The following is a 21,630-nucleotide window of genomic DNA, read 5'->3' on the forward strand; positions in this document are numbered from 1 at the left end:
TGAAATCAACCAGACTTTTTAGTGGGCAAATGTTTGCTTCCAGCAAAACAGACCCAGAAGTAGCTCTCATAAAATGTGTAAGGTTTTTTTCAGTCAACCGAATACTGCATTCTAGTTCAGTCTGTCATTTTTCAAGGGAATGTGGTTTTTCTTTGCCTTCTCATGAGCAGAGAGAGATATGAGACAAAGTTGTACAGGACACACTGATAAACAAGGCTGAGCTTGCAGAGAAAGCTTTCCAGCTTGATTTTTGCCACCAGAGACTCGTATACCATTGAACTTCCTAGATAGCCTCTCAGATTGTATAAGTGAAAAAGACATTACATAAACTGCCAACATTTTTCTCTTTTTCACTTTGAGAACCACCCTTGTGGGATAGTTATAAGGAATTTAGTAGGGTTGGCTCTAATAAGTTCTTGCAGATAGTACTCTAAAAATACAGACAGAAGAGGAAGCAATGCTCTTTTTTTCTGTTGGTTGTTTTTTTTTTAACAGTTACCAAATTTTACAAAAGGGATACAATTCTTTTAGACTTTGTATATGATATTGTGGAAAACCTTTCAATTTTCACTGCATTCTATTACACTTTCAGCATAGAGGAGGTGCTGTCAGGTATTTCCAGTGGAAGTATGTGCTTTCTCACCAAAACCTAGTTGGATTATGTGCTTAATCCCCAACCCGCCTGTGACCTGATAACTATAGGGCGCTTCAGTTTTCCCTTCTTAACAACAGTCCACCACTTTGACAGGGTAAAAGAAATGACATATTGCTGCAGCCCCAGGAAACCTGCTTGTCCAACTGTAGGTTCACTGATAAAGCAGTTGAACAAGGAAGTCATGTGTCTTCATGTTGGCCATCAAGAGTAACCATCAAAAATTATTATCACCTTTGACCACCCAAGCAATAACTCCCTATGTTCACCCTTTCTTCTAGATGACAGCTGCAGTCTCTTAATATTGACTTCTCATTAATGTCTCCAGTTCAGATCCCAATGGAAATAGTCTGAGATAGGGGAAATCCTTTTTTTGTCTAGTTTCAGTAAAAGTTTCATAACACATGAATACTTGCATGAAATCCAAATCCAGTTAAATTAGTTGCCAGGTTATATGGAGGTCTGAGATCAATTTCTCCCAAAGAAGTGGAGTTTGACATACCAAGTAATGGGCATGAAAAGCACCACCCTCATTTGTTTCCATCTAGAAGCTGCCACGCTAGTGCCTGCCACTGACCTTCATGGAGGATGCAGGGCAGTGCACAGCCTCCCACAGAGCTCTGCCACCAGGTCACATAGGAAAGCCCTGGCTCTCACCTGTGCCACGTCAGGTCCCTCTCTTGCTCGCCCATGGGGTTGCTCAAAATCAACTGAATTATGCAATGAAAGCTGATTGAGGTCTCTTTTGGTAAATCCAGCATTACAGGCCTTTGCATAATAATTCCAGGACCAGTCTTTCTCTCCATCTTTCAAAAAATTTGATAGCAAAAGATTATGACATCTCTTTAGAGTGACTTTTCCAGATCAGTGACCATTCCCTATGAAGGTTTCATCTGTCACTGAATGTTTACAATGACTTCAGAAACAATTTCTTCTATCCCTTTATACCTACACCAGTTTGGTATTGCCCCTTCCAAGGTCAAATCTATAGTAGCATTCATTTTCATGAGAATCACTATCTATAGTAGCATTCATTTTCCTGAGAATCACTAGTAATCTCTTAAAAAAAAATGACCTCATAAATTACAATCTTTGTCAAAGTCATTTGGAGGAGAACAGTACCATAGCCACACACACACACACACACTCTGCAGCTGGGGAAAAAAGGCTTTCCTCAGCACTCTTCTTCATGTGTAATTTTTATAGCCAAAAACTAGAGTGGGAAAGGAAAAGATAACATCTGAGTTGGGATGACCAAAGTACATAGAGAGAACAATTTAGTCTCTTAAAACAATGCAAGAAGTTAGATTCCAGTAGTAATTCAAGTGAAGGCAGGGGGCTGGGCCACGAGCCAAACATCTATGCAGTCCCAGTGACCCAAGCTATCACATGAGATACACCTCACTTCTTTATTTGCTTGTTTATTCTGAATGACTACAAGGGCACTTGATGTGATAAAACGTGGACAATGTCCTGAGTTCAGCTGGAGGGAGTTAGGATATTATCTTTCTGGAGCTTCTCTCTGCAGTAATGATGATACCCGTTTTGGGGTTAATTTTCTGTTGAATAAGCATGTCAGGTTTTAAGGCACTGGTCCAGACTGTAAACAAGTCAGTCTCTTTGGAGCCTGCTTTGGCAGCTCTGCTGAGGTTACTATTTGTATTACAATATTTGCTAACCTATTCTTCATAAAGGCAGGTATGTTTCTGTGAAAAGGAGAAGCAATGTTGACATCTGTCTTCTTGCCAGCAGCAGCAATCATGTTACCTTGTTATGTCAGATAGCCCTCCCCCATGCTGTGATGCACTAAATAAGGGACTGCTGAAATTCTGGCCCAGGGCTGATTACATTTCTGCTCCACACACAACTCTGAGTAGCTATACAAAAGGCAGGAGCAGCTCGGTCCCACCATTCCAGTGGCACTGAGACCAAAAGAAACTTTACTGCTGAGAGAAATCAGTGATAGAAAGCTCTGGAATGTAAATTTTAGATGAGGTAAAGGTTTTCACATATGGCTGACAAGTAATTTAAAGCACTAAGGAGAGTTCAAGAGGGAGTTAAGTGGTCCATGTAGATATACAGATACTAGAATAATTTGGATGCATTTAGGATGCAGGATAGACAAAGAATTCATCTCATCCCCAAGCTGTTTGGAGCTGTGACTGTGTTTTGGTTCTCAGCTTGTACAAAGTTTTCTATAGTGAGACTGGCCCCAACTATAATAGATCATTGTAATAGCTCTGTTCATATTACGAGGTTGGGGAGTGGAAACCAAACAATCTAAACAATGTAAGACCACCACAATTACTTCTAATGTTTTTATAGGTTACCCATAAACTTGTGGGCACTTTTCAGACTAGAAAAAGGCATAGACTTGGACTTAGATCTTATAGCCCAAGGCTCTAGTCCAGTGCATGCTCCTTGCACTTTCAAAACTCCCATTGACTGCAGTAGTAGATCTAGGATAACATTTAGGAAGTTCAGGATTATTATTTGTGCTGCAAGATTAAATGAGGTGTTTGCAAGAAGGAAAAGGACTAGCTTCTGGTGGACAGAAGGTTGCTGTCCCTTTTCTGAAGGCATAGGAGGTTTTAGCTGGTTGGGGTTCTGATCATTAGTGATAACTTTGCTTTCCTGTTTTCCATTTCTTTGCATTTGATTATGCAGTTCAAACTCTGACGAGGAGATGTTAGAAATAATTGATGTTGTACACACAAATAAGGAGTTAATTCATGCAATCTATTGCCTCATTCTCAAATGATGGGAGAATTACCCCTATAAGGCAGAGAATGTTTTCTTTGAAATAGGTAAGATTTTTCAAAACATCTAGGGCTGGCCTCATGCTGCTCCCACCAAAGCTGAAGGTTAAAGCTTCCATTCGCTTCAATAAGAGCAAAAGTAGATACACAATGAGCACATTGGGGACCTGTCAGGCAATTAGGACTAAACATGCCTCTGGCCAGATCCTGAAGTGATTTATCAACTCATGAAAATAGATGTGCATTCACTTTACTCAGTGTAGCTGCATCAGTTTATATCTGACCCTGTGTTCTGGGAATTCCAAGTGACAATATTGATATATTGGCAGTATAGCTATGGTGGGGTAAGTGTATAGGCCAGATCAGCTTTGCGGGAAGAGGTGGTACGCTTGTTACTCCAGCTTATATTGTTTGAAAACCAGAAAACCTTCAGGGCATACAAAACCTTTTTTCCATTTCATACCTGAAGGTTGGCCCGTATTTGTGAAGGCATGCTTGCTTTTTTCTGATGGTATTAGGTGGACTGGTGGAAGATACTATATTTTTCTGCAAACGTAGATACAGAGATTTCTTCAAGACATGACTCCGTTGCAGCTCTTTCTCAGGTATCCACCTAGCACAAAGCTGTCTCTTTCTTTTCACTCACTATTCACTTTTGCTAATTTCTGCACTTTTTCTTCTCTTCTTCCTACTTCTGCCCATTCCCACCCTTTATGGTTCCTTTACTGTAATCATCATGCTGAACTCCTATTTAACTTTTTCCCTTATTTGGTGGTATGGATAGGCTTGCTCCACAAAAGACAAAGCAATTCCACAGTATCTTTATTATTGTGTTTTGACATTTTTCGATGCTCATGTAATTATAGGCTGGGTTACTTTGATATGGACCTGATCCAACATCTGAGTATTTGATTGGTTTGCACACTGTCAGTGTTAAAAATTACTCTTCTCTTTTAAAGTGACAAACTTCCCTTATTTTTCCCATCTTGTTTTCATTAGCTTTTCTTGACAGTAGGTCATGTTAGGTGCTTTGCCATGTCTGCTGCTGCTGTCATCTCCTAATGTCAAAGCTGACTTTTACAGACACTGTTGTTCCTATCTTTGAGCTTTCAGAGCAAGGTTTGTATGTGGGGTAGATTTTGTTTTTTCTCTCTCTGTCTTCATTGCTGTCTCTGCTTCTTGTCTTCTTGGTTTGCCTTTGGCTTTTGTCTTTCTGGTTTTTTGGCTCAGCTGTTCAGTAGCAGAGGCAAAGTTATTGTTAGTGCTGACTGAGAGAAAATACAAGATGGAGAGATGCTTCTTTCTTCCACAGTTTAGTATGATGAAAGATCTTCCATAATGAGCCTGACTTTGAGTCCCACGCTGACTTTTTCAAGCTGAAATTAATCCACCTGAAATTGTACAGGCAAAATTCTATGTCAGACTATAAGCTTTCAGCAAAACGACTGATATTAGCCAAAACATTTGGGAGATAGGAAGATACTTCAGAAAGCGGGGTGATCTCACTTTTTGGATAATTTCCTAATGTTTATTTTAAAGAAATGTCATGACTCAAAACTATCTCAACCAAGAAACTCCATATTTGGGTTACTTTGTTGTCCCTGGCAAGGATAGGTGCTTTGGACTCAGTCTGGAAGGTGTGGGGGGGTTATAATTTAGATATTAGTAACAATGTCTACTTACATTAAAAACACATTGGTTTTCTAAATACCACATTCTGGCTTGTGCATTGCTTATTAACCACATACCAACAGCCTTTGTGCTCTTTAAGCAGTATGCAGTAATATACACTCTTTAGGAAGCACATAGCCAAAGGCTACCAGATGCCTGAACAGTTGCTATTATATCCATCAAGCAGGATGTTAAGAAGCACTCAGTTTGAAGCATCTTCTGATCTCCACAGGAGTTTCTACAGTCTCTGTCAACTTCATGGGCATTCTTGGGATTGTGCTGACTGAGAAGACCCCTCAGTGCCTCTCTGGGCATATCCCAAAAGTGAGGTCTCAATGCACCCTGCTTCTAGCCTACTGCTTGATTGTGAGTAGCTCCCTGCGCTAACTATGGCTTTTAGGCAAGCACTTACATGTTTCTCCTAAGCCCCAGAATGCTGAAATGTGGCAGTTCCCTGTCTAGAATTAAGTCCAAGGAAAAAGCAGTAGTTAAAAGGGTAGGTGGGGATGTGGAAGTGCTTGTGGATAAAAGGGTAATCCTGAGGTGATGTCATTACCTGGACTCCTCAGTTACTGGCAAATAAACATACAAGAAGTGCAGAATTAGGGTAAACTGCCCCGAACATCTTGATAGAGAGAATGACTTTGCTATGCCTGAATCTTAGTACATTCAAAGGCAACTCGGTCTGCCATGTAAGCTCTGCACAGCCTCTAAACACTCTGGTCCATAATTCCTGGAGTCCCAAGTCTCGGTTTTGGGGTGTTCTGCTCTTAATCAAAACTGATGTAGGTCAGGCAAGTACTTTATTAACTGGCATTACTGTGGCACATACTAGGACATCTGAAGAGTGAACTTAGATTCCACCGAGACATCAAGGCAGCAGACTTGGCCTCCGGCTGCAGATGAGTGCCAGCAGGGAGAGTCTGGTCATGGGAGCAGGGAATTCAGCAGAGGCTGCAAAACTCTCCCAAGATGGGCAAAGTAGCCCTTACCAAGCTCCTTGCTGGCACAATGAGACAGCTACCAGTGCGCAAGCAAGGCAGCTTAGGTTAGGTAAGTTTACATTACAAAACCATTCTGTCTGCCATGTAGAGAAATGCTAAAACATTTTGAAATTCCTTAATAGCAGTACCTTTATTCAGAATGAGTCTGGGATATTGTACCACCTAGAAAAACCATAGTCCAGACTTATTCAGAGTTTAAATACAGTAATTAAATCAAACTAGTGAAATCAAATCCAGTTCTAAAAAAGGAGACCAGCACACTAAGGTACTAAGGTACCACTTTGAATGCTTCTCTTTCGAACATCCCAGTTGTCATGGGGAAAGTAGTGAACCTGGATATGAAATGCTGCTTCTGAAATCCTCCTCGGAGCAGTGAACTGAGGAAGGTAAGTCTTCTTATCATGAAATGCATGTATATGCTATTTTGGACCCAAAACTTCTTTTCCACTCTGGAGGAACAAGAAACAAATTTATTAAACTAGAGAAATGGGCAATAGGTACATCTTCAGTAAAGACCTTGTGTACTTCAGTGGTTAGATTTGGGGTAAGTTGTCCAGGCCAAAGGTAAATTGAGCTAATAAATTTAGGTGGACCTTCTAAGAAGCACTAACTACCTTTTACCTTTGGGAGTGTGAATTTTTTGACAGGTTAAGATTTTCTAGAGCACAGAATATATCTTTCCTCTGTGTTTGCTGTCTCTTTCAGGAAACATCAGAAACATTTTAGGGATAAAGGGTCATTTTCTAGAGAACAGTTTGGTAAAACAAGGGGTCTCTAGCCAAATATGACAATAGTCAACATAGTTCCTTGTGTACTTCACAGTTAAGAAATCTTACTCAAAGTTCAAAGGACCGGATCAAATTCCTCTTGGATTTCCTGTGATAATCTCAGTTGGATCATCTGCTCTTACATGTTAGAGCTCAGCGATGTCTGACTCTGTTAAGGAAAAATGACATTTATTAGGCATAACTTTCTTTTACAAACCTTCCTCATCTGGCTGGGACAACGCACGCTATTCAAAGGGCTGTCTTGCAGCTGATGAAAATTTTGTACAGAGAACCAAAAAAATAATATCAGATGGGAAAGAATGAACTGTGTTAACCCTTTATCTTAAAAAAAATGGTGATTTTGGACTTGTCTTCTCTCTCTCCCCATATGTTGGAGTCCATTTAACGTATACTGCAATTTCAGGTTTTGTTAGCAATGGTTAAATTCATTCTGCTTTGCATTGCTGCAGGACGTGGTTTGAAACACTCATACGTTACCCAGATTCCTTACCAGCATGCTCAGGAGCAGTTGCACAGAATGATCATTTTCAGCACCTGTGTGCCAGTCTAAAGGTCCAAAAGGAGGTTCAGGACAAGTAATCTGGTTGACCTTAAGGGTCAGAGTCCTTGGATATAGACTTGTATTTCAAGAGATGCAATTTGTGGGTATTGAAGGATAGAACACAAATCAAATGGAACGATACTTCTTTTGGGCAGACGAGTTATTCCTTGCATTTGCTAGTCATATCTTTATCAGCATCCCTCATTAGCTATTTTTTAAGGGCATATATACTTGGAAAGGATGCTTATATGTTTCTTGTGTTAAAATATAATTAGGCAAGTACTAAATGTTCAGCTAATAGAGATCATCCTAGCTCCACTGATATCAAGTTAATTCAACTCGGCATCTGTTCTGGTCTATATGAAGCCATTGCAAGTTTTACTGTTGAATTTAGAGGACCAGATTTCACTCACTCTTAAATATTTAAAGGACGGTATTTAGGAATTGTGACCTGGGGTGAGTGCTTTGAACACATGTAATAAAGGGAATAAGTTTGTGATGTGTTGTACTATGTGGTGAGAATGCATACATTGTGATTTTGTTTGGTTTAGTCTATTTTTATAGAGTACTTGAGGAGAAATCCATAAATTTGAGTAGTTTAGTCAACTAGCTAAGCAAATGTAGTGACCTTTTTCAAGCCAGAGCTTCTATTTATTTCTAATGCAGAAGTTCTCTTGTAGATTTACCTATATGACAGAGGCAAGGTTCCTAATTCTGTCTATTAGCAGATGTGGATTTTGCTTGAGCAAGGTTAAGTGACTGATAATGATCTATGTCATGACTCAAGCACAAGCATGGAAGAAAGTTTGTGCTGGCTTCCCTGAAAGAATGCCTTTGCTGGTTTTTATAGGCTTCATCCAAAACCCAATAAGAGAACTCTTCAGCGCCGTTAGTGAGGCAGAAGCATTTCCAAGAAAAAGGAAAATTTGAAAATCTGCATTTTCAGCAGTGACTAGTATTGGCTATTCCTCAGTTTCAAAGTTCACAAGCAGAGAAATCAAAGCAAAATTTGGAAGGAAATCCAAATGAAACGGGGCCCCAGTTTCAGGTTGTTGGTACTTTCAGCTTTTCAGACTCCTCTTCTGAAGTGTATCCAGTCAGGCAACTGAATCGCTAGTCATTTTAGAACTCTCGGGCTCATTCTTTTCTTTTTCCTCATCTTTTTCTCTTTTCCTCTTCTCTTTTCTATTAAGGTCAAATCCTGCTTCTCCTGATGCCAATAATAAAACTCCCATTGATTTCAACATGAGCAGGAAATATGCAGTTTGCTATTTACCACAACCACCACAATGAATCTCTGGGAAGAATTCATTTATATTCATTCCAACGATGCCATGAAAAATGGGGTTTTGCTATTTTATCACATCCAAACTGTTGCTCTAACTCTAACATCCTAGCTGTTGCTAACAAGTCAGTGATGATTTGTAAACCAACAATTTATGGTAACCACATTCCATCCCCATTATGATGTGTGGTTTGGAAATGGAAAAGTAATCAAGACCTCCTGTTAAGAGACTTTATTTCAGTTGAATTTTTCTGTAAATAAAATAATTTTGAAAGGATCATTGCTATATGTTTCTAACTCTAAATTGTTCATTTGATCTAGGCCTCATCTATGATCCATATTCCTGCCAGGCTCTGTCAGGAGTGTGAGATCCCCAACAGTGGCATGAACTTACTGGCAAAACTGTTTCCATCAATGTAAGTGTTTTCACTCAACTGGATAGTTTCACTAGACTGCAACAGCAGTTCCATTTCTTGGAGACAGCTATGTCCATTCCTTGGAATACTTCATCATACTTTATCAGTACACTATAAGGGTACTCTGACATAAATAATGGCCTCCTACTACAGTTACAGTAACAGATTAAAAATTATAGTCAGACCCATGGTATGTAGTAATGCCCTTGGGAACTAAGAGCCTGCGTAGTTTGTGCAACACTTTGTCTTGGTTGTAAGGATTGTGGGCAGTCACTATGACACTAAGGAAGACTTTCCAGCACTTTGAAGGGAGACCACCTAGAATTACTGGTAAATAGACTCAAACAACAGAATTCTGTTCCAGTACTAGGTTCTGGTACCAACTAGGTTTAAAACCTTCTTTTGATCTCTTTGACACTAATACCCGGTCTTTTCAACCCTATGTAAGAAGCCTAGCTGCCTGGGTTTGAGGTTAGAGACACTTCGGCAACCTGCTGAAGGAGATCTCAAATTAGGCAGTCAAGAGACTGCCCTAGTTAATCAGCACTAATTATGATGTGATATGAAGATAGAGACCACACTAAATAGGAGATGAAGCCCTCTTCCTACCCCTTCCACTCCAGCAAAAACCGCTGATTATTTTACATATCCCAGGACTGAGCACAATCCAGTGAGGGGAGGATATCAGCTCAAAGGGTTTGTATGAATGCTCTGATTTTCTGTTGAACAAAAGAATGACTACTAAAAATCACCCTCAAACTGAATTATTTTGAGACCTAAGAGTATGAATAGGTTTTGAACATGTATGAATCCTCATGAGGTGTTCATTAACCTGGCTATACTGTAATAATGTTATGAAAAACTAACTAATATTTTGTTGTTAAGTAACTTTCTAAGTAGTGATCTCCATAACATTAACGTGAAATACATATATTTTAAAGGACAATTTACCTCATTTGGTACAACAGACTGAAAAATAAGACACAAATCCTGGCAAGAGAGGTCTTTCAGCATGGGGGACTACAACCACAGGTCCATGATAAAATGTATTCATGGGCTTAACTCCAGTTTAATGTGTTCTTTCCCACTCCTGACCCTCTGCTGCAAGCTTGATGCCTTCTCACTAGTGCCAGCACAGCTGTTCCTGAGCCTGTGTTGTGAACTAGAGCTCTGAAATCTGGTTGAAAAAAGTCAGTATGTTTCAGGGAGACAATAATGTTGAAGTAGTTTCCTGATCTGTCATAGTCATGCTGCCAGGTGTGGTGGACAGCAAGGAGCAGTGGAAAGTGGGACAAGGTTGTAGATGGGAGTGTCTGAAGCCAGTAGTACTGTTGCCAAAGGCAAAACTATAACCTAAACTAGCTTTAGAAAAGAGCCTAAATATTTCACTAAGGAGATAACCACGATATGGTCGTACAAGCTGCTAGATAAGGGTTGTGGTGGACCTTGAAAGGCTGAGTTCTACCACACCACACCCTGCAGCCAGCCAGCCACGCAAGTGTGATGTTAGGGGCCACTGCTGCTCAGGCAGTTTCATCCCCTGTGAGCAGCCTTTGATGGCATCTAGCCCCAGCAGTTCTAGAAGCAGATAAAAATCTCAAAACTGGTCTACATGATTTTATCCCTACCACTCATTCTTTCCAAACAGTCCTTTAGGGCGTGGAACAGATTTCTGTATCTCTTCTTTATTTTCACAGATGTTTACTACCCCTGTCTATATGGCTTTGGCCTAATATACCACGCTGTTCTTTCATTAGAAAGTTAACGAAAGGAAGAAGATTGTCAACACCTGTCCATCAGTAGGAGCCTGTCAGGTAACGGGGCCAAAGCCGAGCCAGCCGGCAGGTTTACCGTACTGCTAATGCTGCGCTACCACCTTGTGGACAGAAGGCAAATAGCACAGCGCTGCCGGGCACGCAGGTGCAGGGTCCGCGGGAAATCAACAGCCCAGCTGGGGAAGGTGGCCGCGGGCAGCCTAGCGGACAGGGCAGCGTCGTCTCAGTCCTCCAGGCTGAGCCAGCTCAGGATCTGGGCAGCCAACAGAAGCCAAATGGATTGTGGGAAAATCTGCTGGAGCTCTGGAGTGTGATAGCAGGTGAAGGGTACCCCTTAAAAGGGATATGACAGGCTGATTCTCCTCTAGGATACAGAGAGAAATAAGCAGGAATAAATCATCTTCCTATTATACTAGAGACACCGATGCCTTTATACAGGCAACTCCTAACTGTAGTCCTCAGAGCGACTTGCAGCTTCCTTGACTGTCTTCTTCCTGCTAGCTCAACTGGCAAGCCCTTTGACAGTATATTACCTTGGAGTCCCAACTCCTCCATGTTCTTCTCTCCACATCCTGGGATTACAGCAGCTCTCTTGCATTTCAGTGCTTTGATTCAGGAGGAATAGAAATCAGAACACCACTTAAAAGATCAGTTACTGAACTTGTTATTCTTAAGGATATTTATCGGTAGCCTCTTCATCCCATCAGGATGAAGTGCCCTATGACACTAAACAGATTCCAAGAGAAGAAGGTGTATTCAAAACCTTATCTTCCTTTTCCCTAAAACCAAAAGAATCCTTCTGCAGGTCTGAAACTCTGCACGATCAGGACGCTGTCTTGTGTGCCTCCTCACACGTGAACTACATAAGGATTTGAAACAAGTGTTACTCAGGTATCTCAATTACAAGGCAATGATGATTGGCACGGTCTGATTTGGGTCTTACATGGCTGAAGGCAAAAGCTTTCAGGGGACTGATCCTCCTGTTAGTCAATAGGCTAGACATCCAGATTTATGCTGATGCCAAATTCTCTCTGTGGTCTCATGTGACACAAAATCAAACTGAGGCTTTTCACATCCATAAAACATGTCCAAAACCCCTAGTTTATTTCATAATACAGAAAAGCCTTCCTCAATTGCTCTTTTATTATAGTAGTTCTCTTATTGTGGTAAATTAGGTGTCCACTGGAGCAAGCACGTGAACCTGGGCCTCTAACATGACTACAGATTGGCTTAATGATAAGCAGCAGAATTTTCTCTGCTTTCCTTCTGTCTCACCTCCCCCACCCTCTACATTTTCTTAAGACAGTTTGGTCACTTTTTCCAGGATCTCCTCTTCCAAGCTCAAGAATGGTCCATCCTGGCATGCAGGAAGCCAAGGAAAGATGGCAGGAGGCCTGCCTGGATGAAACAAGGAGCTCTAGACAAATCTCAAACATAAAAAAGAAACATGAGAGAAACATGGAATTAGTTTCAGATCTCCTGTAAAGGAAGACACTTTCTATCATAGATGAGGTTAGGAAAACCAAAGCCCAACTGGAGCTGAATCTGGTAAGGGATATAAAGGGCAAGAGGGAGGGCTTGTACAAGTATATCTGCAGCAAAAATGGGGGAAATGTAGGCATGCTGCTGAATGGGGTCATGTCAACTGAAAAGGAACTTGGCAGAAAGGTCTGTTGGCCTGGGGGTACTGGTGGACGACAAGATGACTATAAGCCAGGAGTCTGCACTTGAGGCTAAGATGGCCAACAGCATCCTGGGCTGCATTAGGAAGACCATTGCAGCAGATGGAGGAAGGCAATCCTTTCTTTCTGCACAGCACTGGTGAAATCACATCTGGAGTGCTGTAACCAGCACAAGCCATGAGCATACTGGGGCAAGTCTAATGAAGAGCCATGAAGATTATTTAGGGACTGGAGCACGTGACACACAGAGAGATGCTGAGAAAGCTGGGACTGTTCAGCCTGGAAAAGAGAAGGCTCAGCGGGATCTTATCAAAGTGTGTATGAATACCTGATGGGGACAGCAAAGAAGGTAGAGACAGACTCTTCTCAGCAGTATCCCACGAAAGGCCAAGAGGCAATGGGCACAAATTCATATACAGGAAATTCCATTTAAACATGAAAAGCTTTTTTTACTGTGAGTGGTCAAATGCTAGAACAGGCTGCCCAGAGAGCTTGTGGAGTCTCTGTCCTTGGAGATATTCAAAGCCTGACTGGACACAATACTGAGCAACCTGGTCTAGTTGTCCCTGCTCTGAGTAGGATGTTGGACCAGACAATCTCCAGAAGCTCCTTCCAACCTCTACGATTCTGTTCAGTAACATGTTCATTATTCCAGACGCAGTTCTGATGGGAGCAATGCTCCTGTGTACAACTTCTCATTCTCTTTTTGGCAGAGAGAGGAAAAACATTTCTATCTTTAGATTCTGTTTTCAGGATAAGATTCATCCCACAGGTATTGTGGGATATGAGCGAGTCCTCGTGCTCTTTTCAGCACTTTCTGTGCCCCACTTCTCCTGTTGCCCAAAAAAAGCTTATTGAAGCATTGCAGCTCCCTTCTGCCCCCAGCTTCTGTTTTACAGGGGATGGGAAAGACCAAAGTTTTTGTTTGGTTGGTTGCTTTTTTGGTGTGGCAAAAGCACAGGATAAGCTTAGGATATGAGGGACAGTAAGTGCACTGCAGGTGCTCTTCCACTCCAGCTCTGTGGACGAGTGGTCTTTTAATTCAGGATTAGATCCCTCACCCCTTGCTCTGCCTCAAGCACAGCAAAAAAGCTACACAAGACTACCATGAATCTAGGATTCTCTCCTATTTATGCTCACCTGCTGTCCTTTTGCTCCACTTTTCCACTGATCCATACTGTGAAACAGCAGAGCTGCCACAGAGAAATGGATTGTGTACCAAAGACCTGAATCTTAAAGATGTGTTAACTTAATCTACCAAGATCTTGCTAGTGAAAAATTTTCATGTCATGCTGAAAATAACAACTTCTTTACTGAGGATGGAAGTCTGGTAATGTGACAAATGCTGAATCTGTTTCTCTGGAGAGAAATTGCTAGCAGAAGACTCTGTGATAGCATTGTAGGAGGAATTCAGAGCAAAACAGTTTTTGCCGGGTTTTGTTGGTGCCCTCAGCTATGGGAGTACATTCTTCCTCACTTCTATGAGTTGGGTTGCTTACATAAAAAATTACTTCCCCTTGCTCCATGTTTCCTAAATTATGTAATTTATCTTACCCTGCCTTACACACAAATATAAACAGGATTCCGTCATCTCAAAACTGATACATTAAAAAGCGCAAAACCTGAAATTCCTTTTGTCAATTCTCAGGCAACACAGTGGGCCATGTAGCATAGCCTAAGACAGCTTTTCTGAAACTGGTGGTGTAACACCATTTTAATTTCAGCTTATCAGATTTAAGCCATCAGTGGGAATCATACTGGACCCAACAGTCCTCTGTAACAACTTTGGCTTCTTAAGCACCTAAAGGCTTAGTAAACTGCTGGAATGTGAAGAATGATTTGCAGAAATTAATCAGGAAAGTCTTTGTACGGCACATCTTTGCTATTCAAGGAGTAGTGTGACATGTTCTCTACTTTTCTGCGTAGATATCACTGCTTCTTTGCTTTGTGTTTTCAGTCTGGTTCCTAGACAAAGAGAGATGTCAAGGCAATAGGAAAGTAAATTTTCTCCACCCAGATCTGAGTTTTTTATCTATCTTTGACTCCATTTAACCAAGTAAGATAACAATGCAGAAACTAATGATGTATCACAAAATGCTGAGAAAATATGCTTGAATGGTTTGCCCACAACCAAAGAGGCAATATCATAAAGCCATTACCACATTAGTGATGCTGTGGCTTTATTACCAAATTGTGTATGTACTTGATAACACTATTGGATGATACATTTGTAATAGAAAGCCCATTGTGGTAACCTTTGACTTGTTTCTTGCCCGGGGATAAAGATTTGTAATTGGAAGAAAGTTACAACAAGCAACAGTGACTAGCAAGTTTCATTTACGAAACTCCTTCCTCCTCAGGCTCCCTGCAGCTAACACAATATTTCATAAAGGGGGCTAAAATTCAGATTTGGTTACAAAGCCTGCCTTTGTAGGACACTAGAGACACAAGGATTGAGTGAAATCATTTTGTTTACTCAGATTTAAACCAAGAAATATGAACTAATGCAAGAGTCAGAACCAAATTGAAATGTCTGAAGTACAAGACTTAAACACTACAAAATTCATATCATCATCCAACACACATTCCATTTCTAACCCATCAGTTTTGGGATTCATTCAGGAAATACTTAAAAACAGGCCTTTTTTTTTTTTTATGGGTTCTATTGAGAATGTTTCTAACACTCTTGTAAAAAACATAATTATGATCATCTGTGTCATCTTGTGAGATGTTCTTGAAAGACAGCATTTGTTAATTAACAAATTAATAGATATTTTCCTTCTATGAGTTTGTTTTAATTGTCTATTTATATCAGAGTATTTAAAATGTACCAGTCTACCACTTCAAGGAATCTTTCTATAATACTGATAGTTGGGGTTTTTTTCTCTGCCAGTAAATATAAGAGGAAAGTACCAAATGCAGCACAGTGATATAACTGTAAATGAATCCTTTATTCTGACTTCTACATTTTAGCTATTAGCCTGCTCAAGAGAAATTTTGCTGTTGATTCAGAGTCTGTAAGTGGGATCAGTCAAACTGGCTTCATTAAAGTCAACAGCAAATCCTGCCTAATATTGCATGCCATGCTCAAACACCACAACTTCAGCGACAGCTGAAATAGGCCACATAATTGTAAATGGTATCCAAAATCATTACAAAGCTGCCAGGTCACATACTGAAATTCCAGACTGGAGGATTTTTCTACTTACTGTACCTGTACATAGCAGGTGTTAAGTGTTATGTTTTAAATTTAGTAGTTCGTATTTGAATCTATCATGAGTAATTTTGTGAAAGGCATACCTTGAAAACTAACACTAATGGTTGTGGATGAGACTAGAGATTCGGTTTGGATACACCAAGTGGTAGCTGTCATCTCTTCTACCAGAATGTAACCATTTTGCCAGGTCTTAATTGCCTTCAACAATAGGCCGGGTTTAAGTTTAAGAGGGTTCATTTGTTGCTCAAGTTCCGCTCAAACTCTGGGAAAATAATATTAATCTTTCTCATGTTCAGTGAGTTAATTTTCCCCATTTCCAAACACAAGTCAAAGGGATCAATAAAAAATATTTTAAATAAAAGGAAAAAAAGACTACTTTTGACAAAACAGTTAAGCAGGGTAAGAGACAACACCTAGCATACAACTACAGCAATAACAATTTTAGTCTTCTGCTGGAGGAGCAGTGCTTGGCCAGTTGCTTGCTTTTGTCTCCTAAGGTTGCCTTCACTCAAAATTTGGGACTCTTGTGTCTTGCAGGGCAGCAAGGCCTCATCATCTTCAGCTTTTCCACACACAATGTAAAAAACTCTTTCCTGAAACTCCTTTTCTACTTTCTAACAGCTGTACCCTATGCTGAAAGTAAATGCCCAAGATAAGGTTAACACTCCCCAGGCACAGTTAAAAAAAACTTAACTGACCTTAACTCCTTCCTACACTCTTGCAGGCACAAACTTTCCTCCTTTATGCTAAAAACCCTTCCTTTCCAACAGAAATGTTTCTCTAATATAATGAAACAGCATACGCAAAATAAACATGCTTTAGACCTATCTACCAGTCCTTTCCATTCCTTGTCCCTTTGCTCTGCCAGTTGTCAGCCAGACTCCTTTTCTAGTCTGACTTTCTTTCCCTGAGGAATTCTTGTGGTGGGAGAGAGTGCCAGAGATTTTCTTTCACTTTGGGCCTCAGCCACCAGCGTTACCCAAAGTTAATGTATATTTAATACGATACAGCCAGTAACCCTTTCTGCCAACCTCTGATCATGTGCCAGCTGAAGAGTGCTGCGAAGTAACGTCCTCTAACTAAATCTCAAAGCCCAAGTATAAACTCCTGATTAGTGGTGGGTGAGATTACTAGGGATGTATGCATATACCCCTCTGTTTCTTTGCCAGCTGGAATTTCTCCATGCTGTAGGATATCTACGGAAGCAGGCTCCAGAAAACCTTCTGGTTTTGCAGTACATGTGCAAGGCAAAGCTACCAAAGGGTTTTTCCTGGTAACTTCATTTCCTGCCTCAAGCCGTCATGTAACACTTCTGTGCCTGGTTAATTGATGGTCATGATGTAATGGGTAAGTTATGGCATTTCAGCGATGGGTGTAAGGCAATCTTCATGTGTGTAGTTGAAAAGGAACAATTTCATGGTTTAGGTTTCTTCAGGAATACACTATCATTTCCACAGAAGTTTGCTTTTTTTTTGTTTGCTTCTTCCTTCATGGACCACCAGAGACAAAGATGACTGAGAGTAAAGCAGTTTCCATTCTTGGAAGATCTTTCTCCCACCCCCCTGTATTTCTTTAACTGGTTAAGTAAGGTTTAGGTTCACCAGGTAGTATAAAGGTCAAAATGTTAAGGGAACCAAAGAGAAGTGATTGAGAAGGTCTTTCTGAGGATGACAGCTCTGCCTTGTAATACAATACTATTTCTCCTGGGAGTGGGTGGGAGGCCTGCCTAAATTTCCTCTTCCTGTCCTGCCAAATTCCCCAAATTGCATAACTGTGTATTCTCCTTACACAGTGGTACCCTTGGCATCCCTAGTGAATCTGCAGGGAAGTAGTGAAGCAGCTGGAGGCTTGAAGGTTAACCAAAATTGGTAGAGGACAGACTTGGTTAGCCAAAAAACAAAACAAACCCAAACCCACAAACTGAATTTACTAACTCTCCCATGTATAACAGAACACAATACACATTTAATAATATACACTATTTTGCTCTAAATGCACTCCATCTAGGAAAAATAAGTTTATCGGGATAAGCGAAGGACCCTTGGGGAGTTCATCAGTTCAGTTTCAAGTCACAAGATGTGTTTTACTTGGCTTTGGAGCCTTCTTGTGCAAGATTAATGTGAAACTGCTGAAATGCAAACTGACAAAAAGACATATTTTTACCAATTGGTGCTTTTTCCTCTGTGCCATTATTTTCATTGGGAGGCCCCATCACTGCCTTCCCCATCACCCCTGCCTTAGACTGACAGGAGTATGAGGTACTTCTTGGCTTCTGTGAGGAAATGAAAGAATGACTGTTTGAAGAGCAGCATGACCAGTGTACCTCATAAGGATGTAATCCTGAAGGCTTTTGCTTTGTCACTGGACTGAATCAGATGGGAAGAATTTGGACCTCCTTAGCAGGGAGTGTCAAACGTGGTTATCCTGGGGTAGGTTTTGCCTGAGTAAGGAGGGAAAGATTTGCCTCCTTTGGAAAAATATTTATGTTTCTTAAAAGTTCAAGTAGCCAAATTCATTACTTTTGAAGCTTTGCTAAGCTTCACTGGAGCCTACTGTAGCCATGTAAGCTGGCTGATTGTCATTAAGACAATAAAAAAGCAAGCACACCCGCAGAGATTTTGATAAACCTGCTCTTACTGTCTGCATACAGCACCTTAAATAGGCTCAGGGCTGTCGCTGGGATTGCTCAAGAGATTGGGTACTACTCAACGTGTGTAAGGGTGGGAGAATCTGGCTCCAAATGGTTTCTTTTTCTCTCCTTGCTACAGGAACTGGAAAAGACAAGGGTGTGTGGGCGGGCCTGGAGTCCCTCCAAGGAAAGTGTGAGGCCTTGGGCAAAACAAATCCATCAGGTCTCTCATTTCTTCCAAGTATAGGTCTGTTCTGAGCAATAGCCAAACTCAAGTCTAAACTCCACATTCAACTGTTTCACGGGGAATACGTGAAAAAGGCCCTATGGCCTACAGAGTCCATCTATAGAAAATATTTTGATAGCTCATCTGCTCTGGCATTATCTTCCACTTAAAAAGAAAGAAAAAGAAAACACACAAAACTGAAGCACATGGTTCAATTTTCACTGTAAAACAACTGATTGATGAAAATAATACTTCTGAAAACAATCTGTTGTGAGCTATCAAGGATCTTTGCCTGTGCACCAATTGGCAGGAAGCAGACAGATAAATTATTACAATATGTAACAAAACAAACTGGTCTGAAGAGAAATGGTATTTGTGTGTGGGGTGTGTGTGTATGAGCAGGATAAGTAGAATTAAATCCATAAAAGTATGCTAAGAGATCATCCTCCATCGCAGCAGAAATATACTGGAAGGAAAGAAAGTTGCTTCAGCTCTGTCCCTGTCTGAATCTCTAGGAGAACAGGGTTTATGATATGCAAGTGTTCTCCTGAAGAAGAACAGATGAATCCTGGACTTAAATGAAAAATAAAAAAAGAACTTGGGATGTTCCTGCTCTTGAGAGGTAGGGGTCTTATAGCCATTTTTGTCAAGATGCTTCCAAATTTTTCAGGCATCACCACATCTTAATAAAATGGAGAAGTTGCAGTAACTCCCCAGATCTTGAATACTCTATTACCGCCCGTGGGGAAATTTTCTGAAGTGCTTATAGACATGAAGATTTAAGAGGCAAAATCCCATTAACTTTCTATAAGACAGTTTCTTTATAGCCCGGCATGTGAACAAACTACAGTGAGATAAGCTCTGTATGAAGTAACAGCATGTGAATTGTTGTGTTGTGACTTTCCGTGTTCATGCTCCTATCTCACAGTGACCTTACAGCTGAAGCAGAGATGGTGACTCCTTTTCCATCAAGAGCCAAACCACATCACATTTGCCTCAGAGCTCAGACCATGTACCCTGGCAGCTGGTGGATAGCAGTGGACAAGCCTGCTGTCTGCCACGTGATAAATATACTTCTGAAAAGATAAGTAGAGCTTCTAAATTGTGCAGGATAAATCTTCCTTGATATTTGTGGGTCACTGTCACCCAGCCTGAGCCATCAGATCCACACTGACCCGTTCATGCCATACCTGTAACCCGCATCAACCTTGTCTGTTTCCACTGATGCTAAGAGGAGAGGGAATCTTTCCAGGCATGAGCCCCATCTTCTTTTCCTGAACTAGGCCCTACTTGTGGATAGTAGAGGAGGGAAGTGGACACACAAAGCATGAAAGTCTGGAAAAGGCAATTCTGGGAAATGTGACCTGCAGGGTTTAGTTAAATTTCAGACACTTATCAGAGAGGGACTGGAGACGGAGTCAAGATGAGTTGGAGCATGTATCTGATATTGTTCCCATAGTAAGGCTTATATGGGTGCTAGTAGTTGATCTTAGGTTTTACAATAGATGTTCCATAGATGTGGCCTTTTGGTTATTACTGCAATCATCATGACTTCAACAAGAAAAAAAGATTTTTAAAGGTCTCCAGAAGTATCCAAATCCCATTAAAATTCAGTGACACTCTTTCTTAAAGGCTTCTTTGAAAATCCTTCCTTACACCTCTACTTCCTCCCCAGAATCCAAATGTCCTTTTCAGATTAAGCATCCTTATATGTGACAGAGCCAGAGTATCATGGACTTATTATTTTCTGCTGTTTTTAGCCAAGGGACAAATATTCTGCAATCTAAACATGACAGGAAATTTTTTTGCCATATTTGAAGGCTGCTGAATGTGGTGAGTGGCTAAAAAATAAATAGTGAGCAGAAGTAAAGGGTTCCTCTTACAAACTCTTGCATTTGCACATTGTAAGGGAACCATTCATAGCCTGTGAGCACAATAGCTGATAGTAATTGCTAGCAGAAATTAGCTAGCTGCAGGGACTGCTAACTGTAGGCAGCTAGCCAACCTAAAAGATTGTGATCATGTCATTTAAGTAAGCAGCAAGTAAAAGAGTGTGTGGCTGAAGAATTACTGTGCTACTTTGTGACAGATAACTTGACAAGGTGACAGGTGAATAAAAAAAAAGAAAAAAGCCTGTAAGAGTCCAATAGTAACAGATAAATACACTCCAAACAGCTGTAGCTCATTTCACCTACCAAAATTGGAGTAATTTGGTCTTGTTTGTCATTGAAACATACTCAATAGGAACTCATTAATGTGGCTAAGTCAGCAGCCTAAATTACAGTAAAAAGATTAGCTTAACAGAGCTGTTTTGTGGGTTACAGATTTTCACATGCAACTACAAATTCATCACTAAACCTTGAAGTGCTGGAACCATCTACAAGTATCTCTATGCCAGGTAAGATGTACTGCTGTAGTTTTAAGAGAGGTTTTCAAGGACCAGGCAAAGGTTTTTCAGTTCCTCTTTCATTTGACAGAGTGTCCTCTTGACTTTCTGAGGTGTGTTCATAACCTCTACGCTGCTGGTGAAAGGGTCATAGTGCAGAGAAAAAGGTTTCTTGATCTTCATCGCATAGTTTCTGTGGGGGAAGAAGACAGAGCTGCTGGTTCAGAAGCCATTTCCCTAAGGGTAACACCTGCAGGACCTAACTCCTCAGTATGTAGGCATGGACTTACTGGGGAGCAGAGGCTGCTGTGACACCTCCTCACTGTTACTCCTTAACACTGCCTGGAGCAGTATATCCTCCCCATGGCTGAACTACTTGCAGCCCAAAAGATCTGCAGTGCCTGCTTTTCAGCGTGGCTGGCTCAGACCCGTCTGTGCTCTCACAGCTCTACGTTAACACAATTCAGAGTTATTACAACCACAAGCTGAGGAATGCAGGAACACAGCCCGTCTGCCGCCTTCACTTCCAAGAAATTACCTGGAGTAGCTCTTTCTGCGTAAAATTCTAAAAATCTGATGCTACTAGGCATCCTGGGCTA

General features: G+C 40.9%; 1 protein-coding gene and 1 long non-coding RNA gene across 5 annotated transcripts in view; one reads left to right on the forward strand and one right to left on the reverse strand.

Annotated features, from left to right (window-relative positions):
* Nucleotides 1-21,630, forward strand: part of LOC114014735 (uncharacterized) — a 58,761-nt gene that overhangs the window by 31,177 nt on the left and 5,954 nt on the right. Inside the window, exon 3 of the long non-coding RNA XR_003558361.2 lies at nucleotides 9,022-21,043. This is a non-coding gene — a long non-coding RNA (uncharacterized LOC114014735). The remainder of the gene's footprint in view (nucleotides 1-9,021; nucleotides 21,044-21,630) is intronic.
* Nucleotides 4,217-21,630, reverse strand: part of LOC102049050 (tyrosine 3-monooxygenase-like) — a 48,828-nt gene continuing 31,414 nt past the window's right edge. For 2 of the 4 annotated variants that reach the window (XR_003558360.2, XR_003558357.2), the window contains 2 exons: nucleotides 6,923-7,022; nucleotides 4,217-6,535 (listed from right to left, as the gene is read on the reverse strand). Coding sequence is in view for 2 of the 4 variants with exons in the window: in XM_005435069.3 (XP_005435126.1) it covers nucleotides 21,065-21,224 (160 nt within the window). In the remaining 2 variants the exon portion in view is untranslated. Of the gene's footprint in view, nucleotides 7,023-20,823; nucleotides 21,225-21,630 lie in introns of those variants that run through there. The other 2 variants (XM_055711829.1, XM_005435069.3) reach the window with 2 other exon arrangements.

The sequence above is a fragment of the Falco cherrug genome, chromosome 5 (assembly GCF_023634085.1).
Source record: "Falco cherrug isolate bFalChe1 chromosome 5, bFalChe1.pri, whole genome shotgun sequence".
NCBI classification, from domain to species: domain Eukaryota; kingdom Metazoa; phylum Chordata; class Aves; order Falconiformes; family Falconidae; genus Falco; species Falco cherrug.